Raw genomic sequence first — 23,382 nt, forward strand, 5'->3', positions numbered from 1 at the left:
ACCAACTATAAATAGAGTGACTTATCAACTTTTTTTTTTCAAAGTTACCAACTTATTTTAATTATCAACTCTCATTTGAGATATTTACCGAGTTTGATTTTTTTTTAATCATCAATTTTTTCAATTTTATTATCAATTTTTATTTACCTTTCTCAACTATGCCTTAAATTTACTAATTTTTATATGAAATTACTAACTTTAGTTTAAGTGAATTATCAACTTTTTCTCAGTAAGTTATAAACTAGTCACACATTACCAACTATCACTTGAGTTAGTTACTAATTTTTATTTGTTTTGTCTTAGTTTACCAACTTTTTAATTCGGTTACTTAACCAAGAAAAGAGTTGGTAAGTCACTTAAATAAATTGGTAATTTTACATTAATAGTTGGTAAATATAAGGTGTTTGTGACAAAATAAATATAGCTGGTAAAAGAGAAGTTGGTAATCTACTGCACTAGATAAACTTAGGCACCTAACTCAAATAAGAACTAATAAAGCAAAACTAGTTAGTAACTTAATCTTAGAAATGGCTTAGTAAGAAAAATATATAAAAGTGGTAACTCCAAACTAAAGTTGGTAGATTAAATAAAAAACCAAATAAACTTCATCAAGTAGTTTTGAAGAGAGTCGGCGACCCAAAACTAATTAATATCTCAATGGAAGAAAAGTTGATAAGTTAGTCAAAAGAGGATAGTAATGCCATATAATAGTTGGTAAGTTTAAGGGGTTGGTAAGAAAGGTCAGTAAAATATGGTAAAGATGAAAATGTTATATGTAAGAAATGAAGAGAAGTTGTAAATGTGGGAAATTAATAAAATAATGTTGGCGACTAACTCAAATAAAGGTAGGTAATGCAGAATAAAAATGATAATTTAAGCAGAGAAAAAGTTGATAAATCACTTAATTGAAGGCCGTAAATTTTTAAAAATGGAAAATTAAAAACATTGGTATGTAAGGCAAACAAAAGTTGTTATATTAAAATAACTAGAAAATGTTTGTAAATAATTCAAATGCGAGTAGCTAACCAAAGTTAGTTGGTAACATGATTAAAGAAAAGGTAAACCACTCAAATAAAAGCTTAGTAATTTTCTAAAATATTTGGTAATGTTAAGGCATTAGTATGTAAAACAAATAAAAGTTGGTAAAAGATAAGATAAGCATTTCTTTAATGAGTGATAAGAGAAGTTGGAAATTTGAAAAAAAAAAAACAAATGATTAACATTGGTGACTTACTCAACTAAGATTTGATTATGCAAAAATAATTAGTAATTTCATTAGATAAAGTTAATTTTCACTCTAATTAAGGTTAGTAAAAATATATGAAGAGCAGGTAAATTTGTAAAGTTGAAAAGTAAGGAAAATAAGAATTGTAAACTATAAGAAAAATTGGTAAATGAGGAAAAAAACTCACATGAATGTTAGGAAGTAACTCAATCAGGTAACGAAGCTAGTTGGTAACTTATTCAAAAAAAAAGTTAGTGACTCACTCAAATAAAGATTTGTAAGCTCGTATGATATTTGGTTAATTTAAAAAGTCGGTAATAAATGTATATAAACGTTAGTAAAAGATAAAAAGAGTTCCTTTTTTGTTAGAGATAAGAAAATTTGTTTTCGTCAAAGATAACAAAAATTGGTAACTAACTTAACTAAGAGCTGGTAAAGCAAAACTAAAAACTGAATCGGTGAAAAGTTGGTAATTACCTTGAATAACATTAGAAATTTCTAATAATAGCTGGCATATTTAATGATTGGTAAGCGAGGCAAATGAAAATCGGTATTTGGAATTTGATAAATTTACAAGAAACATGGTAAGTTGCTTAAAGAAGACTCCAAACCAAAACTAGAGGTAAGCTAGTGGAAGAAAAGTCGGTAAGTCACACAAATAAAGTTGGCAAATTTAAGGGGTATGTAAAATTGACAGATTTTTTTTTTTAAATTAGTAAGAAAATTTAATAAATTTATAACAAATAAAGATAATTAACTCACTTGAGAAATAGTAACTCAAAACTAGTCAATAATTTAATAGGAGAAAATTGGTAAGTTGCTCAAATAACCAATTGGTGAGTTTATATAAAAAGTTCGTAAATTTAAAATGTTAATAAAAAGAAAGGCATATGAGATGGTAAAAGATTAACAAACAAAAAAGAAAAAAAAAAGAGAGTTACTAATGGACAAACTATCAACAAAAGTCAGTAATTTCATAACAGCAGTAAGTTACCAAAAATATATTAGGAAAAGATGTTGTTACCAACATATTTCACTAAAAATATTTTGGCACTTACCAACAATTTTAGAAGTACACCAACGCGAAAGAAAAATCCTCTTCTTTGGAGAACGGAATGGTAGAGTTGTCTTAGTTTAAGTGAATCCCAATCCTACAATTTCTTGGTGACTTCCACCGAGCCACCAATAAAATAGAATAATAATAATAATAATAAGCGGACCAATCTAAAGCAACATTGTCTTGATGCAAGCACTATGGCATAACGAAGACGACTAGAAAAAGAGGGCGAAAATAGTTTATGGAGGAGTTAGTTAGCCCTTGTCAGCTTGTCCATGCTTCTGTACAAAGAAGATGTAAACAATTCCATTATTCCTTCTGTGTGGACTCCAACCATGCAAACCATAATCCCTGTTTAGTCTTAAAGTTCATCTTTCTTAATATGAAAAAGCAATATCGAAAGCGTTACTTTCAGTTTCAGGTCTTTGACTGACTTCATCTACCTCCAAATTTCCATCAAGGAATTATTCATCTAAGAAAAAGGAGGAGAAGATGATATTATTAATTAGATAAGCCGGTAAAAAGGTCATCTGCTTGTGGGTACTCATTAGGTATAGTCTGTCAATGGGTTGAATAAAAAATTTCCACATGCATTGCGAACGCTGGACAATGTAGCTTGTCATTATTGGCTGCGTATGCATCTATATTCTGATTTGTGATAGCTTCTGAGAATCTTTTGAATTCCACAAGCCTAACATTGTAAGTTGATTTGACTATGTTATTGGATAGTAGACAAAGTTTGAGCCATGTCATATACGCATCAAATCTAGCTAGCTACATAAAACGTTTTTAACCTTGTGAAAGATTCAATCCAATTCCCATGTACCAATCATATGTCCCCAGAAAAATCATCGTAGCCCAATCACATTTTACATATCGTGATGGGGATGACGTAAAATATCTTATTTGATGAATTAGGGTTTTTGGCTTGCATGGTAGTCATTAAAATAACGCAGGGCCGATTGATTGAATCAATAGCCATTTAGATCTTATAACTACGGGATTTTTGAAAACCTGGGTCTAAGCAAAAGGACTTTAGGATATATATGTGTGTTGGTAGCGGAATTGATATGTATGTAATGAGAAACAAAAATAGAATTTAGTGGGGAGTCTTTGAAGTCTTTCATTGACCCCTCCTTTTGGTCATGGTGCGCCTACCTTTTGCTTTATGAATTTTAATAAACAACATGAAATTATTTTGAGATATCTAGGGTCTATGCCTAGAGCTAGTGAGTATAAATTAAGAATCGTGGCTATGTTCACACTGTTCCACTATTATCTAATGGAGCAGTGATGGACAGACACAATAGAAAATCAACCAATGTAAAAGATCACTCATTTGTTCCATGAACAATCCAACCTAATGACCATTTGGCCTAACCAAATGAAAAAAGAACTCTTCAAGCACATGTGGAGCGGTTTCTATATCAAACTATACATAATTTCAAGATTCTATCATGAAATGACGTATATATTACTTAAGAGTTGAGAAACTATGACGAAAATTAAAAAGCAAATAGACCCTTTATTGAAAAATCAACACATGGCAATTGTGTTTATGTTCGTAGCATCACCACCATCGACAGTGGTGAGCCACTACCATCTCACCATTTAGCCACTAAAGTCGCCGATATTATCTCTATATTTTCTCTCAATAACATCTCTTTTTATCTTTGATATGATAACGAATAAATATGAGATCATTGAAAACTATCTAATAAATATGGACCTTTGTTATCAGTTGTGGGCCTCAAATTTGAGGCCAACAACTTTTGATCTAAGATCCCGAGTTTGAGAGAGAGAGAGGACTTTTGCGTTTCAATTTCACTAGGAAATTGACGCATATGGGTGTATTCTTCGCTTCATAATAGAAATCAATTGCCAGGTACAGCATCCTAAGTTTTTTGCCGGGACATGGTCCTTCGCATGTCAGGGGTAGCCAGCGCACATGGTACAGTTATTCCAAATTGACTAAGACATCCACTAACCCCCATGTCAACCCTCTCCCTCACTCTGTGCCAGAGCAAGGACTGTCCTTGCCCATTGCCATGGACCCCACGCACCCCCGGCTAAGAAAGAAAAACTCATCATGCCCTATCCATCTTCATGCCTCTCTGCAGCACCATGCTCCCCTCGCTTTCCATCCTATTAAACCCCGTCTCACGCGGAATGCATCCATGTAAAGGGGGTCTGCGATGGACCGTCCGCCATTCGTCTCTGATGATATACTTCTTATTCAGGTTGTCCAATATATGCAAGTCTTATGTGAAGATCAATTCCTGATAACAATAGTTCAAATTAATTCTTCACTAAATATAAATATAGATGGCATCGTGAAACGAACCGAATATCGTCGATGTGAATATATAATTAGACTCTTTAATAAGTTATCATGTTAGGCATGTTATTCTTTTTCTTTAGTTTTCAAGGTTCAGATTAGTTGTTTAATGTAAGGCTATTCTTGTAAATCTAGCGAGACTCTTCCACTAATGTACCCAAGTCTAATTGGTGACCCATGTTCCTCCATTGAAATTCTTGGCCAAGAACGACGGGATCCATCGTGCTAGCAACAACAATTTCAAATTAGTAATTGGAAGAAATGGATTAATTAGTCGAGGTATGCAGGCAACGTGGGGTCTAGGCATGTCCTAATTACGTATACTTAAATGAACCATTGTCCTAGCACCGTCCATTGAAAGGGGCCAAGTCCTCAAAAGTCCTAAAGGCACGTTTCACTGGGTCATTTATTAACTCGAAAGCAAGGCTACCTCATGACACTTGCCAATGTTTTTTTTCCCCTCCTGGAGCTTATTCACATCTTCTCTCTCTATAAATCGGTGGTGGGCGACGAGCGAATGCACTGTGGCGTGCATGGCCATGTTCACTCGTTCTCAAACCCAGATGGAATCGAGGGAACAAGAGCCACCCTCTCTCTCTCCTGCTCTCTCCATCAGGTATCTGCTGCCCTTCTAAAGCACCTCTCTATTTCTCTAACTTGATTCATCTTTGCTCGGGCTTCACGTGAAATACCATTTTGATCATCTGGGAAGAGCTGAACCCTAGCTAGCTCAGCACTTCCAATCCAATCAAGACCCTTTGCATCATAACGGCCTTAGTTATATACATATGGATGACCGTTTAAATCATGTGTTGCCTTATCTTTTTCGCTCGTCTTTTTCCTTCCCTGTACTTCGCACATACGCAAGTGTTATATATCATGGTCATGTCATGTGAAAAGAAATGACCTCTCTCTCCCCCTCCCTCTCTCTCTCTCTCTCTCTCTCTCTCTCTCCCCCCACCCACCCCCCCTTCCTCTCTCGCCTTTTTGTGTGTGGTCGATAGCTCAAGAAAGAATGGTGCAATTGAGCAGGTGGTGGTCCAAAGAGACAGTGGCAGTAGTGACCGGAGCGAACAAAGGGATTGGGTTCGCGCTGGTCAAGAAGCTGGCTCATCTCGGCCTCACTGTCGTCCTCACAGCCAGAGACGACGAGAGAGGAGGCCAAGCGGCCGAGTCCCTCCGAGCTCAGGGCCTCGTCGACGTCCACTTCTCTGTCCTCGATGTCTCCGACCCTGTCTCCATCGACGCCTTCGTCTCATGGTTCAGGAACCACTTCACAGCCCTAGACATTCTCGTGAGTCTGCTTTTGTCTTTTCCTTCTCTTTTTTCAATTATGTGCAGTGCAATTACGGTCATATAACAACTTATATTATAGATAACATGCATATACGTGCAATATAAATAATCGCGTGAGTTAGATAACGTGTCCAACACTGCGTTCGCTGGAGAGAGGCTGGACTGGCCTCCCCATCTCTCTCTCTCTCTCTCTCTCTCGGATAAATTATGATAAACTATAGTCCTTTTTTTTGCTTGGGGCGTTGGCTGATCCAAAGAAAGATGGTGAATAAAACAATGATTTTGACCGTCTTATTGTGCTGAAAGTAGAATAATGTGATGCATGCGATGCACATATTTACTCGAGTCAAAAGAAGGTTTCATTAAGCAGAATAGCACGCGCTGCTGATGCTTCTCTTAATTTTTTCAAATTGCGTCATAGGGATCTTTTACATATCACAGTTAACCAGGAAGAGCTCCATTCCCTAGATCGTTCGCACTGACCAAAGTTTTTCTTTATTGGAGAAACAAAAGTTCCCCGAAACTTGTGTTGCTTTATGATGATGCTGGAAATCCTTAAGAGTGAAATTTGCAAGAGGTTACTGTGCATTCTGATGAAGCAAAATCTTGTTGGCTTTTAAATCAAACCAACCCTGGCATATGGAGAAAGCGTCTATCTTTTTATATGGTGGATACGTAACTAACATGGCATATGGAGAAAGCGTCTATCTTTTTATATGGCGGATACGTAACTGATTTAGAGACTGTTTGGTACATCTTTTTCGTAATAATTTGAAGAGTAAAAGGGGGTGGTGGAGCTTGTAAAAGTGTTTTGACAAACATCTCAACTAATATAACGTCCTCTAGAATTACAACAACTTATTAAATTTTGAAATGTTAAAATCTTAAAACATGTTATCGTTTTACAGCACAGTTATAACATATAAGGATTATGGATCAATTGCAATTACACCAAAGAGCTCTTAATGACTTTTTGAGCATGACAATCAGCTGATGAATTTTTCTATACCAATGGCTCTTCATCTTTGAAGAAACTAAAAAGAGTAGACTTCTTTCCTTAAGATTTTCCACGGGTAAGTCAATAGTGGGTATACTTTTGATTAATATTTAGTGTTACCAAAATTAAATATTTGACCAATGGTAGGTACGGGAAAGCTTAGTCTTCCTGTATATTCCAATGTAAATTATTTCTCAACTTGGAATTATTTGGTTACCATGCCTCCTATTTCGCAATTGGGAGCACCATAATTACAACAGTAGCTTTTATATGGGACTTTTTTTTTCTTGGGTAAAAAGTTCCAAAATACTTCTTTCAGCTTTTGAGATGCCAAAAAATTTGAAAAATTTGGCAGAGCCAAAGTAGAGGGGTATATATGCCAGTAACTTTTCTCTCCAAAATTAGGCCCTAAGAGAAATTATGCATTTAATGTAGTCCGCCACTTTCAATAAGGCCACCATCTCAAGAGAAAATATTGGGTGGTCCGGGACCGCCACATCAGCGTGGTCCCGGACCACTCACGCGGTGTCATGTGTATGGGGAGGGGATAAAAGAGAGAAAGAGGAGAGAGAGCGTCAGAGAAGTGGGCCCAGTTTCGGTCCTTTGTCTTCCTGACCACCCAAAATATTGGGTGGTCCGGGACCCCCATGCACGTGGCGTCGCGTGAGTGGTCGGGGACCACGCTGACGTGGTGGTCCCGGACCACCCAATATTTTCTCACCATCTCAAGGGCTAGAATCTCCGCCGCCATCGACGGGATTGGCCTTGCTTTTCTCCATGCTAGGGCTAGAGTCTTGGTCACCGCTACCGTTCAACCATCTAGCTGTCCACATTCCCGCCCTCGGTTGGAGGGTCTTCTTCTATTTTATCTCGGTCGGTATCCTCTTCTCTGAGTTATCTCCCCCGCCATCGCCGTTGCCGCCGCTCGTCCCGCTTCACCATAGAAAATAAGTGAAGATAGAAGGAATCGTGCCGGCCGGATTGGCCTTGCCTTTCTCCTTGGTGGCTACCCTTCTCTCTCCATTCCCCCGTTGCAGACATTTCTTCATTATTGTTCTATCTCCTGTCAGCGTCTGGCGAGGGATTTCTGAGTCTTTTCCGCCGACGCCGCCACGTTTTCGATTTATAAGTATATATTCGTCGGTGTAACATAGACGCCATAAAATACAAAAATTTCGTTTGACTTAAATAAGTTTTCGAAATAGTACGATCCAACCATATTGTAATAGATCCATTTTCAAACCCGCGCAGCGCACGAGATTTCAACTTGTAAAGATACTTTGTCGATGCCCTTTTCCTAATTCCTCGTACTAATGTCCTGACAATTGATTTCTTGACGTATCTCCTCATTCAGGTTAATAATGCTGCTGTATCCTTCAACGACATACATGAAAATTCAGTGGATAATGCCGAACTTGTGGTCAAGACCAATTTTTACGGCTCGAAGTTGCTAACTGAAGCTCTCTTGCCCATGTTTCGCCGTTCGCCATCTATCGGTCGGATACTAAATGTTAGCTCTCGACTCGGTTCAGTCAATGTAAGTGATGGAGCATAAAGTACTCTAACATCAACTTAATTTGTATTAAATTGTTTATATTAGTTAGAGAAGGTCTCGATTTGACAATACAATTATTAGCGCAGAAATACGTAGTCGAATATCTTCCTTTATGGATTCTTTTGTGCTCTGGACTTGGAGAAAGAGCAGTAGTTAGTAATACAGTCAACGTTTCCGTGCATGCAGAAAGTGAGAAACCCTAACATGGGAAGGATGTTACAAGGAGAGGACCTGACGGAGGAGCACATAGAGGCCATGGTTGGGTCCTTCCTAGAAGATGTGAGGAAAGGGACATGGAAGAGCCAAGGTTGGCCCGAAGTATGGACGGACTACGCGGTCTCCAAGCTCGCATTGAATGCATACACAAAAGTCTTGGCAACCCGCTACGACGGATGTGGTCTGAGCGCAAACTGCTTTTGTCCTGGCTTCACGCAGACTTCGATGACCGGTGGTAAGGGAACTCGAACCGCCGATGAGGCTGCGGAGGTTGGTGCCACGATAGCGTTACTACCGCCCGAAAACCTGCCAACTGGGAAGTTTTTCATGGGATGTAACCCGGTCATAAATTCCAAGTTATAGAATGAACGAGCTCTCATTTCAACTCAAGATTAGATCGTCAATTTTAATCGACCAAAAGTCATCGATATAGAGCGAAGCTCGAATTATTATTATTATTATTATTATTTTTTGGGGGGGAAGCTCTTCGAACGAGTAGATGTGGCTCCCTTGTCTTTGACAGAGCCAAGACTAGCTACGTGCTAGACACAGCAACGAGAGACAATGGTAACCGTTGAAGCAAAGAAAGAATGGATAGAGAAGGTTTAGGGATCGGGTTGACAAAATATACCCGTTCTAAGTAGAATCTCCATGTAGATATTTTGGCCAACACATGAATGAGCCGCGTAGTTTGAGAACGACTCGACTCAAAAAGATATCAACATGCAACCAACTGGCCATGCGAAGAATGACAATTGCCTCTACTATACTACTGGCCGCACAAAAGCCACAGCTCTCAGGACATGTTTCCTCCTCTTTTAAACAACAAAAAAACACAAACATCTCAAAGTTTATAGAAATGGGGGAAAAATGGCAGGTCTGATTCTTAAATCTTTTCAGACCTTTAAGAACATCATGTTGTCAGCTAATTATGGAATGAGGCAAAACATACACCATTTTGAAAGGTTACTCAATTCAGTCGGTGATGGCAAGCGAAGACTTCAGTCTCGTCACTAGATGTGGCAGTGTGTTGATGCTATCGTTGATCGATTGCTCGACACAAGCTTCCAAATCTTTCATGGCGCCAGTCCTATTCTGTTGGAGCTTGGCTGCCTCAAACTTATCCTGGCACACCATTAAGGACCTATTCAACCTTTCCTGCATCACAAATAAAGACACGATACTTTCAAATACTAAAAGGAAAACACTCATCCAAATGCATGTAGAAGAGACCTCACAATATGTGAGATACCCTTCTCTTTTCGCAGGACATGCAAGGTACAAATTACAAAGCAATGTCTTTGGAAAAGGTAAACTAGTGCAATTACAATGCAATGTCTATGGAACAAAACAGATTATTTGGTGATAATTCTTTTTTCCAAAGGCAAGGTCCAATGCCGCCATGAAGTTGTAAATTCAAAATTCTTGAGACAAGGAGCGAAGTAACACTAGATATTTGGTGATTTAAGTCATCCACAAGATGAGGATTCATATTATAAGGGTGAAAACCGAAAGTCAGCAAACTCAGCCACTAGATCTGAGTCAGGCCCCGTAATTTCCCCTGCTCCCACCCAAACAGAGGCCATAAAAGTCCAGTCCATTCCCTCTCAAACTTTTGGAATTGAGATTAAATCTTGAGCATATTGTCCACAGTTCTCGAACTTCAAATGTTCTATTGCTCCTCTCTAACTAACTGTAGGCCAGATTGACATGACAGAAACCACAATATGCATCGCGCAGGTCAGTTTTTTATCGGTGTAAAGCAGCTCTCTCTGTCCTTTCATCATGTAAATCTGTCTTGCTAGGATACATGAAAATGCAACAAGAAGCAACACGGCACGAGTTCATAAGCTTTGATGAATGCAGAAAGTGATTCATTTTGCATATGTTATCACTTGATCTGGACATCATCCAAAACTAATGCTTAGAAACTTCTGAGACAAAAAAAAAAAAAAAAAAAAACAATTTTCAAGTCTCCTTGCCCAACAATCCAAAAGACATGAAGCTTTTAAGGCAATTAATCCGAAAATTAATGTTTCTTCAATCGCACAGGAAATCCTAAAGATCTTTTTTCATCTTGAGTACTCATATAAGAGGCACGCCATAATCAATTCCAGTTGCACCAAAGTGACCACTTTCGGAAGGCAGGAATCGCAATGCTTCAGTTATAATACCTCCAGCTCTAAAATAAATCATCTCAGCCACAACATTAAGCTGCTCTTAAGTCATACAAGGAAAAACACCAAAATGAAATAACATCATAAGAGCGAAAAAAAGAAACGGAAGGAAAAAAGGGAAAAAGCAACTGACTTGAAACTTGCCCATCTCATTCTCGACCCGTTGCTGAGCACTGACAACCGGAACGCTACAATTCTCCACGCAGCCGCTAATCTCTTCCTGCCTCCTCCTCCTGTCGAAGCACTCGTGAGCGCACTTGAAATACGCTTGCTGCACCCAATTGCGACCCAAAATTCATCAAACGATAACAAGAATCACCGCCCCCAGCAACATCGAATTCTCTGGAAACAGCGACCCGCGGCTCAAGAAAGGTCGATCCCAGAAAATGGAATCGAAGAAACGTGTGAAAAAACAGAGGACGGACGCACGCACGCACCCACCTGGAGAGTGAAATTGACGTGGTCCTGAATGCCGGAGAGATGGGCTTGAGCGGCGGCGTTGACTTCGCTGAGCTTGCGCCGGAGCCGGTCGGAAACGAGCTGCTCCTCCGCTGCTGCGATATGATCCATGTTTTGGGGTGGGGGTTTTCGAGGGGTTTTTGGGGTGGCTTACTTCAGCTTCAGCAGCAAGAAAGCGTTCTGCTTGAGACGTGAGATATCCGGCTAGGACCTTATATATATTATATATAAAAAAAGCCCTAGAGTCCATATGGGCTCTTTCGAGCCCATCGCGAGCTTTACCCACGATATATATATATAACATTCACCGTCACCGACTACGGCTGAAGCGCCAATAAGGCATCCGGCCTAGTGACTGGGACGGGAAGGTGTGGTCGGTTTGCTCAAGTCCAGGATTCAAGCCCCGGCAGAAGCAAAATGAAAGAAACAGCCACGGCTGAAGCGGCTGCCAGAGTTCGGACGTGCCCGATTGTGGTAGACCATGGATAGCAACTCCCCAGTCCATAGCTGATGATGACTTGTGCGATTCGGCAGCTTCCGAGGCGGCTCCTCTACCGTCTTTCTTGATTTAAACTTGATCCCCTAAATGTTAAGACTCAAAGCTCAATTAGAGTCCAGCAGCTTTAGTCTCGCTGGCAGGAGTTTTGGACCTTTGATGCGCAGAACCCAAGTTATGAATTTACGGAATTGGGTGGGCTTTTGGGCCCTAGAGGGATGAGAGAGAGAGAGAGAGAGAGAGAGAGAGAGAGAGAGAGAGAGAGGGGGGTGGGAGGGGGAATGTGTTTTTATTGACAAGGCACGCAACAAAAATTTCCAGTTGATTTTGCTTAGGAGAATGGAGTTGAACAACATTTGACAAAGATGTTGGCCATATTTAACTGTCTTAAATTCCTTCTCAAACAAGTTGTATCGGAAGTACCATTTGTTAAAGTTCTTGCATTCATATGGAGTCTTTTGCAAGCTTCCGTCATCTCATGCAAGCCTCCATCAAAGGTACTTCATGGCATTTGCATTTTCTCAGTTAGATGCATCTTTCTCAGATGTCCTGCATATTGCGTTACACATTCTTTTGCAGACAAGATTACCGTGTGGTGTGAAGGCTCTTATTTAATAAGGCCACAGACTTTTTAATTCTATACTAATCATATTGCTTTTGGGAATGCAGACTTTGATAAACATCCTCGCTAAAATTTCGCAAACTGGGAAGCAAAGGCATAGTCCATACAGATATACAAGTCGACATTCTTTCTGCAGGAATCTCTCGGTGGTAATGCAAGCTAGCAATCCCTTGCGCGCTATATCTCTTGCACAAAAGGTAATCAATTCCCCAGAGCACTTCAATAAACACAAGAGAAGTATCTCCTGGTTTCAGAATATGGATCCTTACTCGGACAAATTTACAGCTGTAGGAGCAAGACAGTTAGTACCTTGAGATTTGCAAAGCGTGCAAATTCTGTAAACAATAAAGCAGTCCTGAAGGAAGTAATGCAGGAGAAGGTGAAATTTCTGCGGCGTTTTTAATGTATGTGATCCTTAATTTCTCTTCCAGCTTGTGTAACCAAGCAGGAAATGTTATTAGAGAATCTTACCCTTCGATAATCGGCAGAACGAGCCACTTCAAATTAAGGCAAATTGAAGTAACCCAAGTGACTCCAAACATTACTTAACAGGAAAGGACGTTAGGAGAATTTGAATCTTCTGAAATTGAGTCTCTACCACACAATGACATTACCTCATGCAGATGATGATGGTGATAATTAGATGAAAATAGATGGAGAGGCAGTTGAGAGGCTGTCGTCAAGTGGGCTTGCAGTTATCTGGTTGTGGAGATGGAAAAAAGAGTATCCGAACAACCTGATGTGGAAAATCTTGGAGATCCTATTGTAGAAACCTCAGATAGCCCCTCCTCCAAACTTCTTACTCAAAGAAGAACAGTTGAACTCCTCGGATGTCAAAAATGGATATGATGGAGAAGCACCGCTGAGCAGTTGAATTAATTCTCTCCCTGTCTGACCTTAATGTCACTGTTAGTCAGACATCCCTCTTAACTCTCCAACCCCAGATGTTTCCCGTAGAATAGGCTCAAAACGTCTCAGGATTTTGTCCATATTCCCCAACCGGAGAAGTCGCTTTTGGAGGGGAAAACTATTGTTTTTGGGATCTGCGTGCTCCCCGCTGTTGACTGCATCACAGGAAAAATTGGAAGATGACACTTCCATATAGCAAGGAGGTCTTATACATTTCTTCTCCACAATCATTAAAGAAGACCTCATCACATCACCTGCCTTCACAGAAAAGTGGTAGCTACCTTCTACCTACTGAACACTAGGCAGCAAGCCTCCACTGTGGTCTTGAAATAATTTAAGGCACGTTACAGTTCCGAGAAGGTTGTCATTCAAATTATCATATAATCCTGCAGAATCTAAGTCACTTACTCCTGTTATTGAAGTTTGACACAAGAAAGCAGGTTTCATTGGAAAACTAACCAATGGTTGTCAAAGCTCCAGAAGATTACTTTTGCAGTAACTGCGGAACCAACCAGAATACTGAAATATTGAAGATGTCTATGAGGACAACCTGCAGATGTTGCTTGTGGGTGGGTCAGACTCCAATGAGAAATCAAAGAAGCAAGTTCCTAAAGTAAGCCTGAAGACTGCATATTGGAACTATCTCCCCATACCTGACTAATCTTTACCGCAGAAGTCGTGGTGACATCAATCTCTCATTGTCATACAGGCAGTGGAATAAGTTTTGGCAGGATCTTTTAGGAGGGGAAATGGCACTAGAAGAATTTTGTGCGAAACAAGCGACACCAATAATGCAGTTTAACCATTTGGTACTTGCTAAATCTGCCTTTCAGAGACTTCAATTGGTAAGATCTTAAAGTTTGAGCACTTTGGGAAATCTTTTACAGGTGCAAGAGTGCAACACAATAATAGCACAGACAAGAGAAGGATGAATACTTCATCTCAAGAGCCTCATGGATGGTCTTATGCCAACTGAAGAGTTTATGGGGAAACATTTTGCCTCTCTGAAACCTGAGTACAAGGTACTGTTTTCCTCTGAAGTAGTTACACATATCATGGCGTCGATGTGATATAATAGTGTTGCAGTTTTCCTTTGTTTCAGCTTCTGAAGGAGAAATATGAAAATCATCCTGAAGTTTTACTGTCAAGAATCGAGTTAAAGGACCCCAAAATGAACTGGAACAAAATCAAAACTCCTTTGATATGGGGGAGAAGGAAGCACTGCTGGAAGAGATTCAAGATTTAAGAAGCCAGCTTCCAATTTTTTATGGATGCTTCCACTTCACTGGGTATGAAAAGCAGTCTGACACTGCTATTGGATTATCCAGGTGGACCCAGTTTGGCTCCATCATAAAGCACAGTCCCAGAGTCCATTGAAGAAAGAGGTGAAGAGAAATTTAAGAGAAAAACCGTTGACTGAAGCAGAAAACAAATAGATCTATCTTGCTAAAGAGTTCAGAACGAAGCTTGAAGCAAGCAGGTTGCCAGTTAAGGTTCTCAGAGAATTTTTTTTTGGTTTATATGCAACTGCTGTCTGGGGGAGGCCAATAAACCAATAGTATCTTTTTCTATTGATTGTAGTATAAAAATAATCCGATGTTGGATTTTAACATGCTGCAGAAATGACCTATAGAGACAGAGCTAGAAACTCAGAATGCTATCCAGGAGATGAATAAGTTTGAAAAAAGACACCAAACTGAGATACAAACTGTTAACCGCCTCCTAGCAGAATCTAGATTGCCTAACGAGGCACTGCCTCCTAGCAGAGTCTAGATTGCCTAATGAGGCATGTGGAGCTGATTTCACCATGGCCAAATACAGCACAGTGAGCCCCAAAATGCCAATAACCAGCAGTGGAAGGAAGAGTTCAAAGAGTTCTACAATGGTGAACACGGTGAGTTCTCTAGACTTGTGGAGCCTAAATCATGGTTTATGGTATACGATAGTTGCAATATATAGGGAAAAAAATCACTTTTTTCCTCCATCTCCTTATTGTACTAACCATTTTCCCCCAACCTTCCTTCTCCCCAAGCACCTCGGAAAAAAAAAAGAAAAAAAGAAAACATCAGATAGGACTCACTTAGCTCATATCTTATTTTATCAAGTGAGCGACTCCCACAAGCAAAGCGAGGGAATAAGGTTCTTCCATAACATAAGCCTTACGTCCAGCAAATTCTCATCTCTTGGAACAGAAGAATGTGATGTTAAACCTTTATCTACAGGGACACACAATGCTTCGCCAATATTTTTGAGGGCATAATAGGAGAATAATTTGCTTTAAATTCACAAAAGAAGTGAAAAACTATGACATGGTACAAGATGAAATTTTCTGGGTAAGTAGTACTTGAATGCTGCAAAATTTACAGCACTTACTGTAATATAGTCAAATTACTGATACATCTGTCAAGCTATTAGCTGGAAGTATAATACAAAGAATACAACATGAGCATCTAGACCAGTCAAACAGGAATGGATACAATGAAGGTTACCTACTACAATGAATGTCACATTTGCCGAGAAGCTCCCACTTGCCAACCTAAAAAACAAGGCTCCCAACCAACATAGAAGTTAAGGGAACTGTGAGATTGTCATCAAGCTCAGAGCTCAGAGGATGCGATTCCACCAGTGCAGAAGCAAGAGAGACCATCAAGAAACCAGAAACCATCTCCCAACTTCCTTGGATATAACCAAATGAAGAAAAATAGGACATGAACCTGTAGACAAAGTAAATCGTACCACTCAGGCCACCACTCAAGCAGTTTTTCATTTGCGGTTAATACAGAATCATATTATATTCAACTGAAGATTACCCGAGAGATGCTAGAAACCCAGCAGAGGCCATCGCAATGCTACCAGCGAAAGATTTATTGCTGTTGTAAGGAAGTTTATGATGGCCAAACCGCCTTCCAATAATGTCTGCAAAACCTGAAAACAAGCAAAACAAGTGCCTGACCTTAAGCCTACCCTTTTTATTTACGGATGTTGGGTCGAATTATGTAGATCTTCAAAATGACTACCACATCTCCCGTCCAGGAAATGCAGTCAGGAAGAAGGAGGCCAACCAACACCGTGCCACACACTTGATATCTCTCTATTATTCTAAGCCTTGAACAAGGATGATATCTTCCATTGAATGATGGAGATATCTTCACACAACTATCATTTTTTTACATTAACCACTCTAAAAGTATTTCTCAAGACTTGGGCAGGGCTACAGGGGGCACATCCCATGACATTTGAAGAAGTCCTCAGTACATCCTCCCTTAATAATTGCAGTTACTTTATCGAATATGCCGATATAACAAGCAAGAAAATATGGGAGTTCAGATTACTTTACCATCTCCTGCACAGAGGTTGCATATAGCTGCAATCGCAATTGGCGAAGTCTTCCAATAATAAGCACAAGCGAATGTAATAGTAGAAGCATAGTATAGTGGGCCTTTAAGAAGTTCCCTGAAAGAGAGATCAAGATGATTTCAGTTTCAGAAGTTAAACAAGGTTTCCTGGAGACAAAATAGAAGAGGAAAGCAATACAGGACCAGGAATGAAAATCTGAAGAAACTGATGCCACCACTAGATTGAATTGCTTGACAGAGAAGATCACTTATCAAATAACTAATTGCAAAAATCACTGTTGCGATTATGGTGATATAGGCAACGTAATGCTATCACATGAAGTTCACTTCTCTTTAGGCAGATAATAAATGACTCGAGTTATGAACCTGTGGTCCCCAAATCTGCTCATAGACTTCACTATTGCCTCATCTTTCCAAATGCCAGATCCCACAAGAAGCACGCGTATGATGTTAAGCCCTGGAACTGTAGCAGCTAACAGTGCACTTCGATGCCCAGAACTGTAATGAATTAGCAATAGCCACTTCACCAAACAAAATAAGCCAGTATAATTCTGAAATAGGTCAGTTAGTCTAGAGAATACCTGAACAATGGCCAGCAAAGCATGAAAATTATTCCGATGCTTACATGCACAAGCTTCCTATTAAGTTTCTAAATGAGGGAAAAAGGCAAAGATAATTTAGATGTAATTAACAGCATGAAAACAGCAATCACTCTAGAAGTTGTTTTTTTACAGGGACTGCTTTCAGATATGAATAAAATTGGTCTCATTAGTGAAACAAAACATCCAAGCATCCTGACACAGCATCATCAGCAGGAAAATCACTGAACACCCTTCCTTTTTGTTCAAAGGCAAGATATTCCCATAGGAGGCAATACACAAATCAATTGCCTTCCTCAAAAAGTACATACATATACGCAAGCACATACATCTGTTATGATTAATCAGGTCGTCAAATTTTCTTAAAATCTTACAATGCGAAAAGTTTATTATAGGAGTTCGTGAGGACATACCAAAGTTTCATTCATCGTCTTATGAATGAGGGGGTTAATCTGTTTCTCTCTTACTAGTTCAAGTAATCCTTTCCGCAGAAACAGTAAACTTAACGAAAGTCCCGACTTTTTTCCTCCCTTGAAAAGTGGAACTTACCTTTTACTTCATGAGATCATTCATTGGAATGCGACAATCCTCATCAGTAATATCCTTACAGTTATTTGCAACTGCAACGGATAATAAATTAAAATGGTATCTTTCACAATTCCAATCCAAATTTTGGTTGCTTCAACTGTGCAATACATAGGCCGACTCCCGAACAAGAAACACGCACAAAATGAAGTTCTAAATGGGGGAAGAAGAATTGAGACTTGGCTTTAATACCACGTCACAACGTTGAATCCAAAACTTAAGCAACAGGGTGGGTCGAAAGATGCTACACGGATGTAAGGCACAAGCAGACGAGAGATGCGGTGTACTGCCGCAGATTTCATCCACAGCAATTCGATGGAAGTCGGGCGACAACAGATAAGGCAAACTATTGAAGCTGGAATCGCTATATAAAAAGGAGAGCCGCCGAACACGGTCCGATAAAGGGCTATAATCTCTCCAATTTCCTCTTTTTGGCATTGGACAGTACTCTTTAATTGCGCATCCGATTTGATTCCACGGACCAGACGTAATTCGTCATCTCGGCAAAGCTTGAAAGAATACTAGTGTCAAATGCTGGCCCGTTGACTTATCTGGAAACGAATTTCAATTGCAAAACGCGGCTCTGTCCAACCCACATTGCACATAATTTCCGTTGACTTAGACGGCACGCGCACGTAAAAGAAGCGAACGAACGACCAATCGGAGATAAGAGGGAGAGAAATCCCGCCCCAACCTGGTCAAAGAGGCCCCGCTTCGCCGTTTCCTCGAACAACCGGAGGCTCGAGAGGGCGATGCCGCCGGTCACGGCGGCGGCGAGGGCATCGGAGAGGACCGGGTTCTCGTGCAGCATGGCGGCGGCGGCGGCGCTCCGGCGGGGCGGCGGCGGCGGTACCTCGGGGGCGGTCGAGGATCCGAAGCCGCGGCGGGCGGCGGAGCGGAGGTCGGTCGGCGGGGAGGAGGAGGAGAGGTTGGGAGGGCGGAGGTGAGGGATCGGGGCGGAGATGGGGAGGAGATGGAGGCGAGATCGCAGAGGTGGGGGAGTAATGGCGGCAGTAAAAAATTCGAGGGGAGCAGCAGCCGTCATTTTCCTGCTTTTTTGCCAATTCCGGAATGGATGACGGACGGAGGCGGGGGTCGTTGCGTTTGGCGCACGATGACTTTTTGACTTCGGCTTTTTTACCGCGCGCCTCTCTCTCTCTCTCTGTCGCTTCTCGACTGCTTTTTACTGCCCCCGCGAGCTTAGCGCATCAAACGTGTCATCATTGCGATCGCCAGGTCAAAACCTTTACCATTGATCGAGGCCCGCCTCGTGTCGGTCCATTATTGGCTTCTGACACTTTTCATTACGAGCGATGGGATTTCAACCTTCAAAGTAGGTGGATTCCAATAATGTATGATCGATTTCCAATTTGTGAAATCGAAAATCGACTCATCTTGATTTTGGAATTGGTCCGGCTCTAAGATAGGTCTAGGAACATTGATTTTTTATTTTTGAGTTTCCCAACATTAAAAGAAAATTTTTATTAATTAGGATTTGTTTGAAAATAAAAAAGTAAAACCATAAGAAATTTCAGCCAATCCATTGGTCCAATTCGATCTCTTATGTGAAACCGAGAATGGGACTGTTTATTCTCGATTCTATATTTTTTAATCCGAGACCACCCATAACTGACCAATTCGGTATAATTCCTAGGGTAGATCAAGACCAATGCACCTCTCTACCTCCTATTATGTACATTGATTATATCATTTATTGTGGGTCCCATTCTTAATTTAAGATTATTCCCTACCTTTCTTTTTTTTCCTTTCTTTTGTTTCATTTACACTAGAGACAAACTATCCATACTCTATTAGACAAGGTTAAACGCAAGGCTTACTTTTGAATTTAAGATTATTTCTTGTCTTTTTCTCTTCCTTTTTGATTTTTTCCTTTTCTTTCTCTATTTGGATAAAAATTGATGTCTAGCTTTTATTTTTTTAAAAAAATAGTTTATTTGGTAGATATATATATATATATATATATATATATATATATATATATATATATATCTCTCTCTCTCTCTCTCTCTCTCTCTCTCTCTCTCTCTCTCTCTCTCGTGCGCGCGCGCACACACTAGGAAACTATTATTTACAAAATAACCTAATCACAAGTAAGAGTGAAAAGAATCATCTACTGATTTTAGTACACGTTTTGTTTGCTTATAACTTTAATATGTGTCATTATATTGTAATCCATGTATTTTAACTATTTGCCCTTCATTTTTTTCGATGAATCTAATGGTCAAATTTTAATTTATTTTTCATGCCATCATTGAATTATTTTAAAAAAAATTTCAAAAAAAATTTAAAAATATGACAAATTTAGGTGCATAAAAAAATTCTAAACATCCATAGTTATCATACAAATGCACATTATTACATAGAAATGGTATAATTAGCTGTTTACAAGCAATTACGACTATAGTAATTGCAACATATGACAACCCATTCAAACCATTTGCAAAAAGATATTTTGTCATTTGTAAATGCATAAGAATTTTTTTATAGAATCATCTTTGTAACTTAACAAAAGATATTGTTTGTTCAGATGCTTAGCTCCCCTACAAAAGGTTACTCTCTTGATAAGAAATTACTTGAAAAGATTTTAATTATATTCATAAGAAAGTCATAATTTACTTAAAATACACAAATACATTCATACATAGGAATAATTTTCAATGTTATAGTGCGAGAAGCTCCAGCCTTAGTATACATCTTTAAAGTTGAATTGTTGGATGCTTTAGTCCCCTATGCTTACTACATTTCACCCCTATGAATTTCAATGATCTTAGAGGCTTGTTTGTTTTGCATAAAAATGATTGATTTAGAAATTTTCTTTTTAAATATGATCATTTAAATTGCTTGAAACAATTAATCAAAAAATAAGTCTTCCTTGTCGATAACATTTATGTCTAATTATTTGTGTAGACAATAAAAATATTATTAATTCATTCAATTTTATAAGCGATACAAGCCATCCTTTTTAGGAAAATGTTTTTAGAATCATTCATTTTTCGTAAAACAAACATAGCCTAAATATGAGTTTGCTCTAAGATTTGATGGAAATATTTTTAATTCATTCATTTATATAAGTAGTCCATGCAATTTTTTTTTAGAAAAATGTTTTCTAAAATCATTGATCTTCCGTAAAACAAACAAAGTCTAAATATGAGTTTCATCTGAGATTTTTGCCTTTTGATTTACATGTCTAACTATTATGGCCATAGACTTGATGGTACCACATTTCCTTCTCTTTTCAACAATCTCAAATGCAAAAGGATCACGAGTGTAAAAGTTGCTTTTGTTTTAATTTTTGACCTGAAAAGGTGGCCTTCATGAGATTTAGCTAGGGGCTCATATAATAAAGGATCACTTGCCCGTACAAATTGCTAATTTGCTTTCGAACAACTTTCTTTTTGGAAATTGGCCACTTCTGATATCTGTTGGTAAAATATGTCTTCGAAATGGGTTGAACAATGAAATCGGATCGAGTAAAAACAACTCGGACTTTGAGGCGTGATATCACTTTCTTTAAGGATTTATTTGCCCCACAACGTTGCTAATGGTCACTGGCAAAAATCCTCAAGGATACAACAAAGTCTCGGATGAGAATACTAAATAGCAATTCTAGTATTTCTCCAGGGTCTCTCTAAGAAACAATCGAAAATTGGCTGCAGTTTTTCAGAAAGAAGACTCGAAAATGACCACACTTTTCTTTCCGAAAAATGACAAGTATTTATATGAAACAGTCTTGCAACTCTTCGTGAAAATTGCGAACAAACACGTCTTTAGAAAATTGTTCGGATAAACAAATGCGACTCTTCGGAAGAAGTCGAAAAAACAAACAATTGCAATCCTTCGGAAAAATTAAAACCGAATAAGTAATTTTCCAAAGGTTGTCTTGAAAAGACACAAATAAAATTCGGAATAATTATTATTATTTTTAAATAGAACTTCGAATTTCATTTATATTTCATTTCCGAAATTCTCAAATTAAAAGGCAACATTTGAACTAAAATATAAAATAAATAAATAAATAAATAAATAAAAACAAGGGATTAATGCAAATTAAACCGCGGGCGCACAGGCGTGCTAAGTGCACCAAATAATCGCGCAATTATCCGCGCACCCGCACGCGGGTATGGTGGGGTCTAGCCCCACCTAATCACTCCTTTAACTACAAAAGGGAAATTCCTCATTAATAAACTAATCCTCCTGCTCCCACCTTTTCTATGTGGGACAAAGTAAAAGGCACTCATTTTGTTTTAACAAACAAAATCCCAACAATATCTCCTTTCCAACTCATGAAGTAGTTGCCGAAATATCTTCTTCATTATTTTGGGTGATGTCACAATCCAAAAGGGACCTTATATGAAGCCTACATGGTTAATAAATTATATCTAGCAGTAAATCATTTGAAAACCTCTATCTTATTGCATGAGCACATGGAAAGCCCATGGATTACATAAAATGTCTAGTACAAACAGGTAGCTTAGCTCTACTTTTAGCAACCTCATGTTTAGCAACCTCATATTGCTTGTAGAGCTTATCTAAAGCAAATACCAATACTTAAGTAATCAAGTTCCTAAAAAAAGAATATGAAGACGATGAAGAACCCCACCTTTTCACCTGACAATTTGATTTTAATTTCTTGAAACTGATTCTCAATTGTAAGGCATATTTTTTTTTTCACCTCGACTAAATTCCTATTGAATGTTATAGATATGTTTTCAAAGTCAAATGTGCCCCTCCAGCTCTTGAAGTAACACATTCCCAAAATGCATGTGTAAGTCTGTTAAAGCAAGCACAGGAAGCTTTCTAAAAGGAAGTCATGTATCTTTAACGTAATTAAGGACTAATAGCTTTTCCTAATAGCGATATTCAAATTGCTATTTTGATCATATTCCACTTCACTCTTGGAGTTCAAAACCTTGGACAATCGAACATGAAATAGTCTTGCTACATTCTTTCTTCAAACTAAAACTTACATTTCACCACAATATTTTTCTAAATCTGCCAAACATACAATAAGTTCGCACTTCTAGGGATAATGAATTGAACTGTGTTCATCAATACTGACTCTTTATCGGTGACAATAGCCGAGTTGACAATTAACACCCAATATGTTGCTAAATATCTTCAAAGTCCAAACATAATCTTTTTCTTCTTCTTTTCTCAAAAATTTGAAACATGAGTAGAAAGAGATATTAAAGCTGGAAACTCCAATACTATCCAACATAGACATTGTGTATCTATTAGTCTTATAAGTACAATCCATTACAAAGATACTTAAGAAGCTCTTCATTAGTGCAATGGATGAGAGAAAAATTAATACATCAAATGACCCTTGGCATCATGTTTAAAACTATATATGAATCTACCTGCTCGAAGCTCATCCTATAAAAAGCTTGGACCATTGTGCCGGGAAGAAAGAATCTGGAGAGGAGGTATGCCAGTTTTAGACATCTCTTTTACATGCAAATGTCACGGGCCGA

General features: G+C 38.8%; 3 protein-coding genes across 5 annotated transcripts; 1 reads left to right on the forward strand and 2 right to left on the reverse strand.

Annotated features, from left to right (window-relative positions):
• The first annotated feature begins 5,097 nt into the window (after positions 1-5,097).
• Positions 5,098-9,116, forward strand: LOC104416142 ((+)-neomenthol dehydrogenase). The gene is made up of 4 exons (XM_039299728.1): positions 5,098-5,236; positions 5,653-5,914; positions 8,268-8,450; positions 8,655-9,116. The coding sequence occupies exons 1-4, from the start codon at positions 5,154-5,156 to the stop codon at positions 9,045-9,047; spliced, it is 921 nt and encodes a 306-aa protein (XP_039155662.1). The 5' UTR covers positions 5,098-5,153; the 3' UTR covers positions 9,048-9,116.
• A 196-nt stretch (positions 9,117-9,312) lies between these two features.
• Positions 9,313-11,528, reverse strand: LOC104456194 (protein FAM136A). Its single transcript, XM_010070935.3, has 3 exons — positions 11,303-11,528; positions 10,995-11,132; positions 9,313-9,842 (listed from the first exon to the last, which is right to left on the reverse strand). The coding sequence occupies exons 1-3, from the start codon at positions 11,429-11,431 to the stop codon at positions 9,660-9,662; spliced, it is 450 nt and encodes a 149-aa protein (XP_010069237.2). The 5' UTR covers positions 11,432-11,528; the 3' UTR covers positions 9,313-9,659.
• Positions 11,529-12,311: 783 nt separating this feature from the next.
• On the reverse strand, positions 12,312-18,992 carry LOC104456195 (probable phytol kinase 2, chloroplastic). 3 transcript variants are annotated; one of them, XM_018861912.2, is made up of 7 exons: positions 18,582-18,992; positions 17,285-17,352; positions 17,070-17,201; positions 16,685-16,800; positions 16,158-16,272; positions 15,837-16,061; positions 12,312-13,502 (listed from the first exon to the last, which is right to left on the reverse strand). In XM_018861912.2, exons 1-6 carry the CDS (start codon positions 18,930-18,932, stop codon positions 15,884-15,886), a joined length of 960 nt encoding a protein of 319 aa, XP_018717457.2. In that variant the 5' UTR covers positions 18,933-18,992; the 3' UTR covers positions 12,312-13,502; positions 15,837-15,883. The 3 variants fall into 3 exon arrangements, with proteins under 3 accessions (XP_018717457.2, XP_018717456.2, XP_010069238.2); XM_018861911.2 differs by lacking the exon at positions 12,312-13,502 and adding an exon at positions 14,328-14,711; XM_010070936.3 differs by lacking the exon at positions 12,312-13,502 and having other exon boundaries at positions 15,632-16,061.
• Positions 18,993-23,382: the final 4,390 nt, after the last annotated feature.

This window comes from Eucalyptus grandis, chromosome 8, assembly GCF_016545825.1.
Source record: "Eucalyptus grandis isolate ANBG69807.140 chromosome 8, ASM1654582v1, whole genome shotgun sequence".
Classification (NCBI taxonomy): Eukaryota; Viridiplantae; Streptophyta; class Magnoliopsida; order Myrtales; family Myrtaceae; genus Eucalyptus; species Eucalyptus grandis.

Coding starts and splice junctions, on each gene's coding strand:
- LOC104456194 (XM_010070935.3), bottom strand. CDS start 11,431: ATGGATCATATCGCAGCAGCGGAGGAGCAGCTCGTTTCCGACCGGCTC. Junction 11,133..11,302: donor ACGTCAATTTCACTCTCCAG/GTGGGTGCGTGC, acceptor AATTGGGTGCAG/CAAGCGTATTTCAAGTGCGC. Junction 9,843..10,994: donor ATGAGATGGGCAAGTTTCAA/GTCAGTTGCTTT, acceptor TTTGTGATGCAG/GAAAGGTTGAATAGGTCCTT.
- LOC104416142 (XM_039299728.1), top strand. CDS start 5,154: ATGGCCATGTTCACTCGTTCTCAAACCCAGATGGAATCGAGGGAACAA. Junction 5,915..8,267: donor TCACAGCCCTAGACATTCTC/GTGAGTCTGCTT, acceptor CTCCTCATTCAG/GTTAATAATGCTGCTGTATC. Junction 8,451..8,654: donor CTCGACTCGGTTCAGTCAAT/GTAAGTGATGGA, acceptor CCGTGCATGCAG/AAAGTGAGAAACCCTAACAT.
- LOC104456195 (XM_018861912.2), bottom strand. CDS start 18,932: ATGACGGCTGCTGCTCCCCTCGAATTTTTTACTGCCGCCATTACTCCC. Junction 16,801..17,069: donor AGCAGATTTGGGGACCACAG/GTTCATAACTCG, acceptor TCTCTCTTTCAG/GGAACTTCTTAAAGGCCCAC. Junction 16,062..16,157: donor GGGTTTCTAGCATCTCTCGG/GTAATCTTCAGT, acceptor CTTTGTCTACAG/GTTCATGTCCTATTTTTCTT.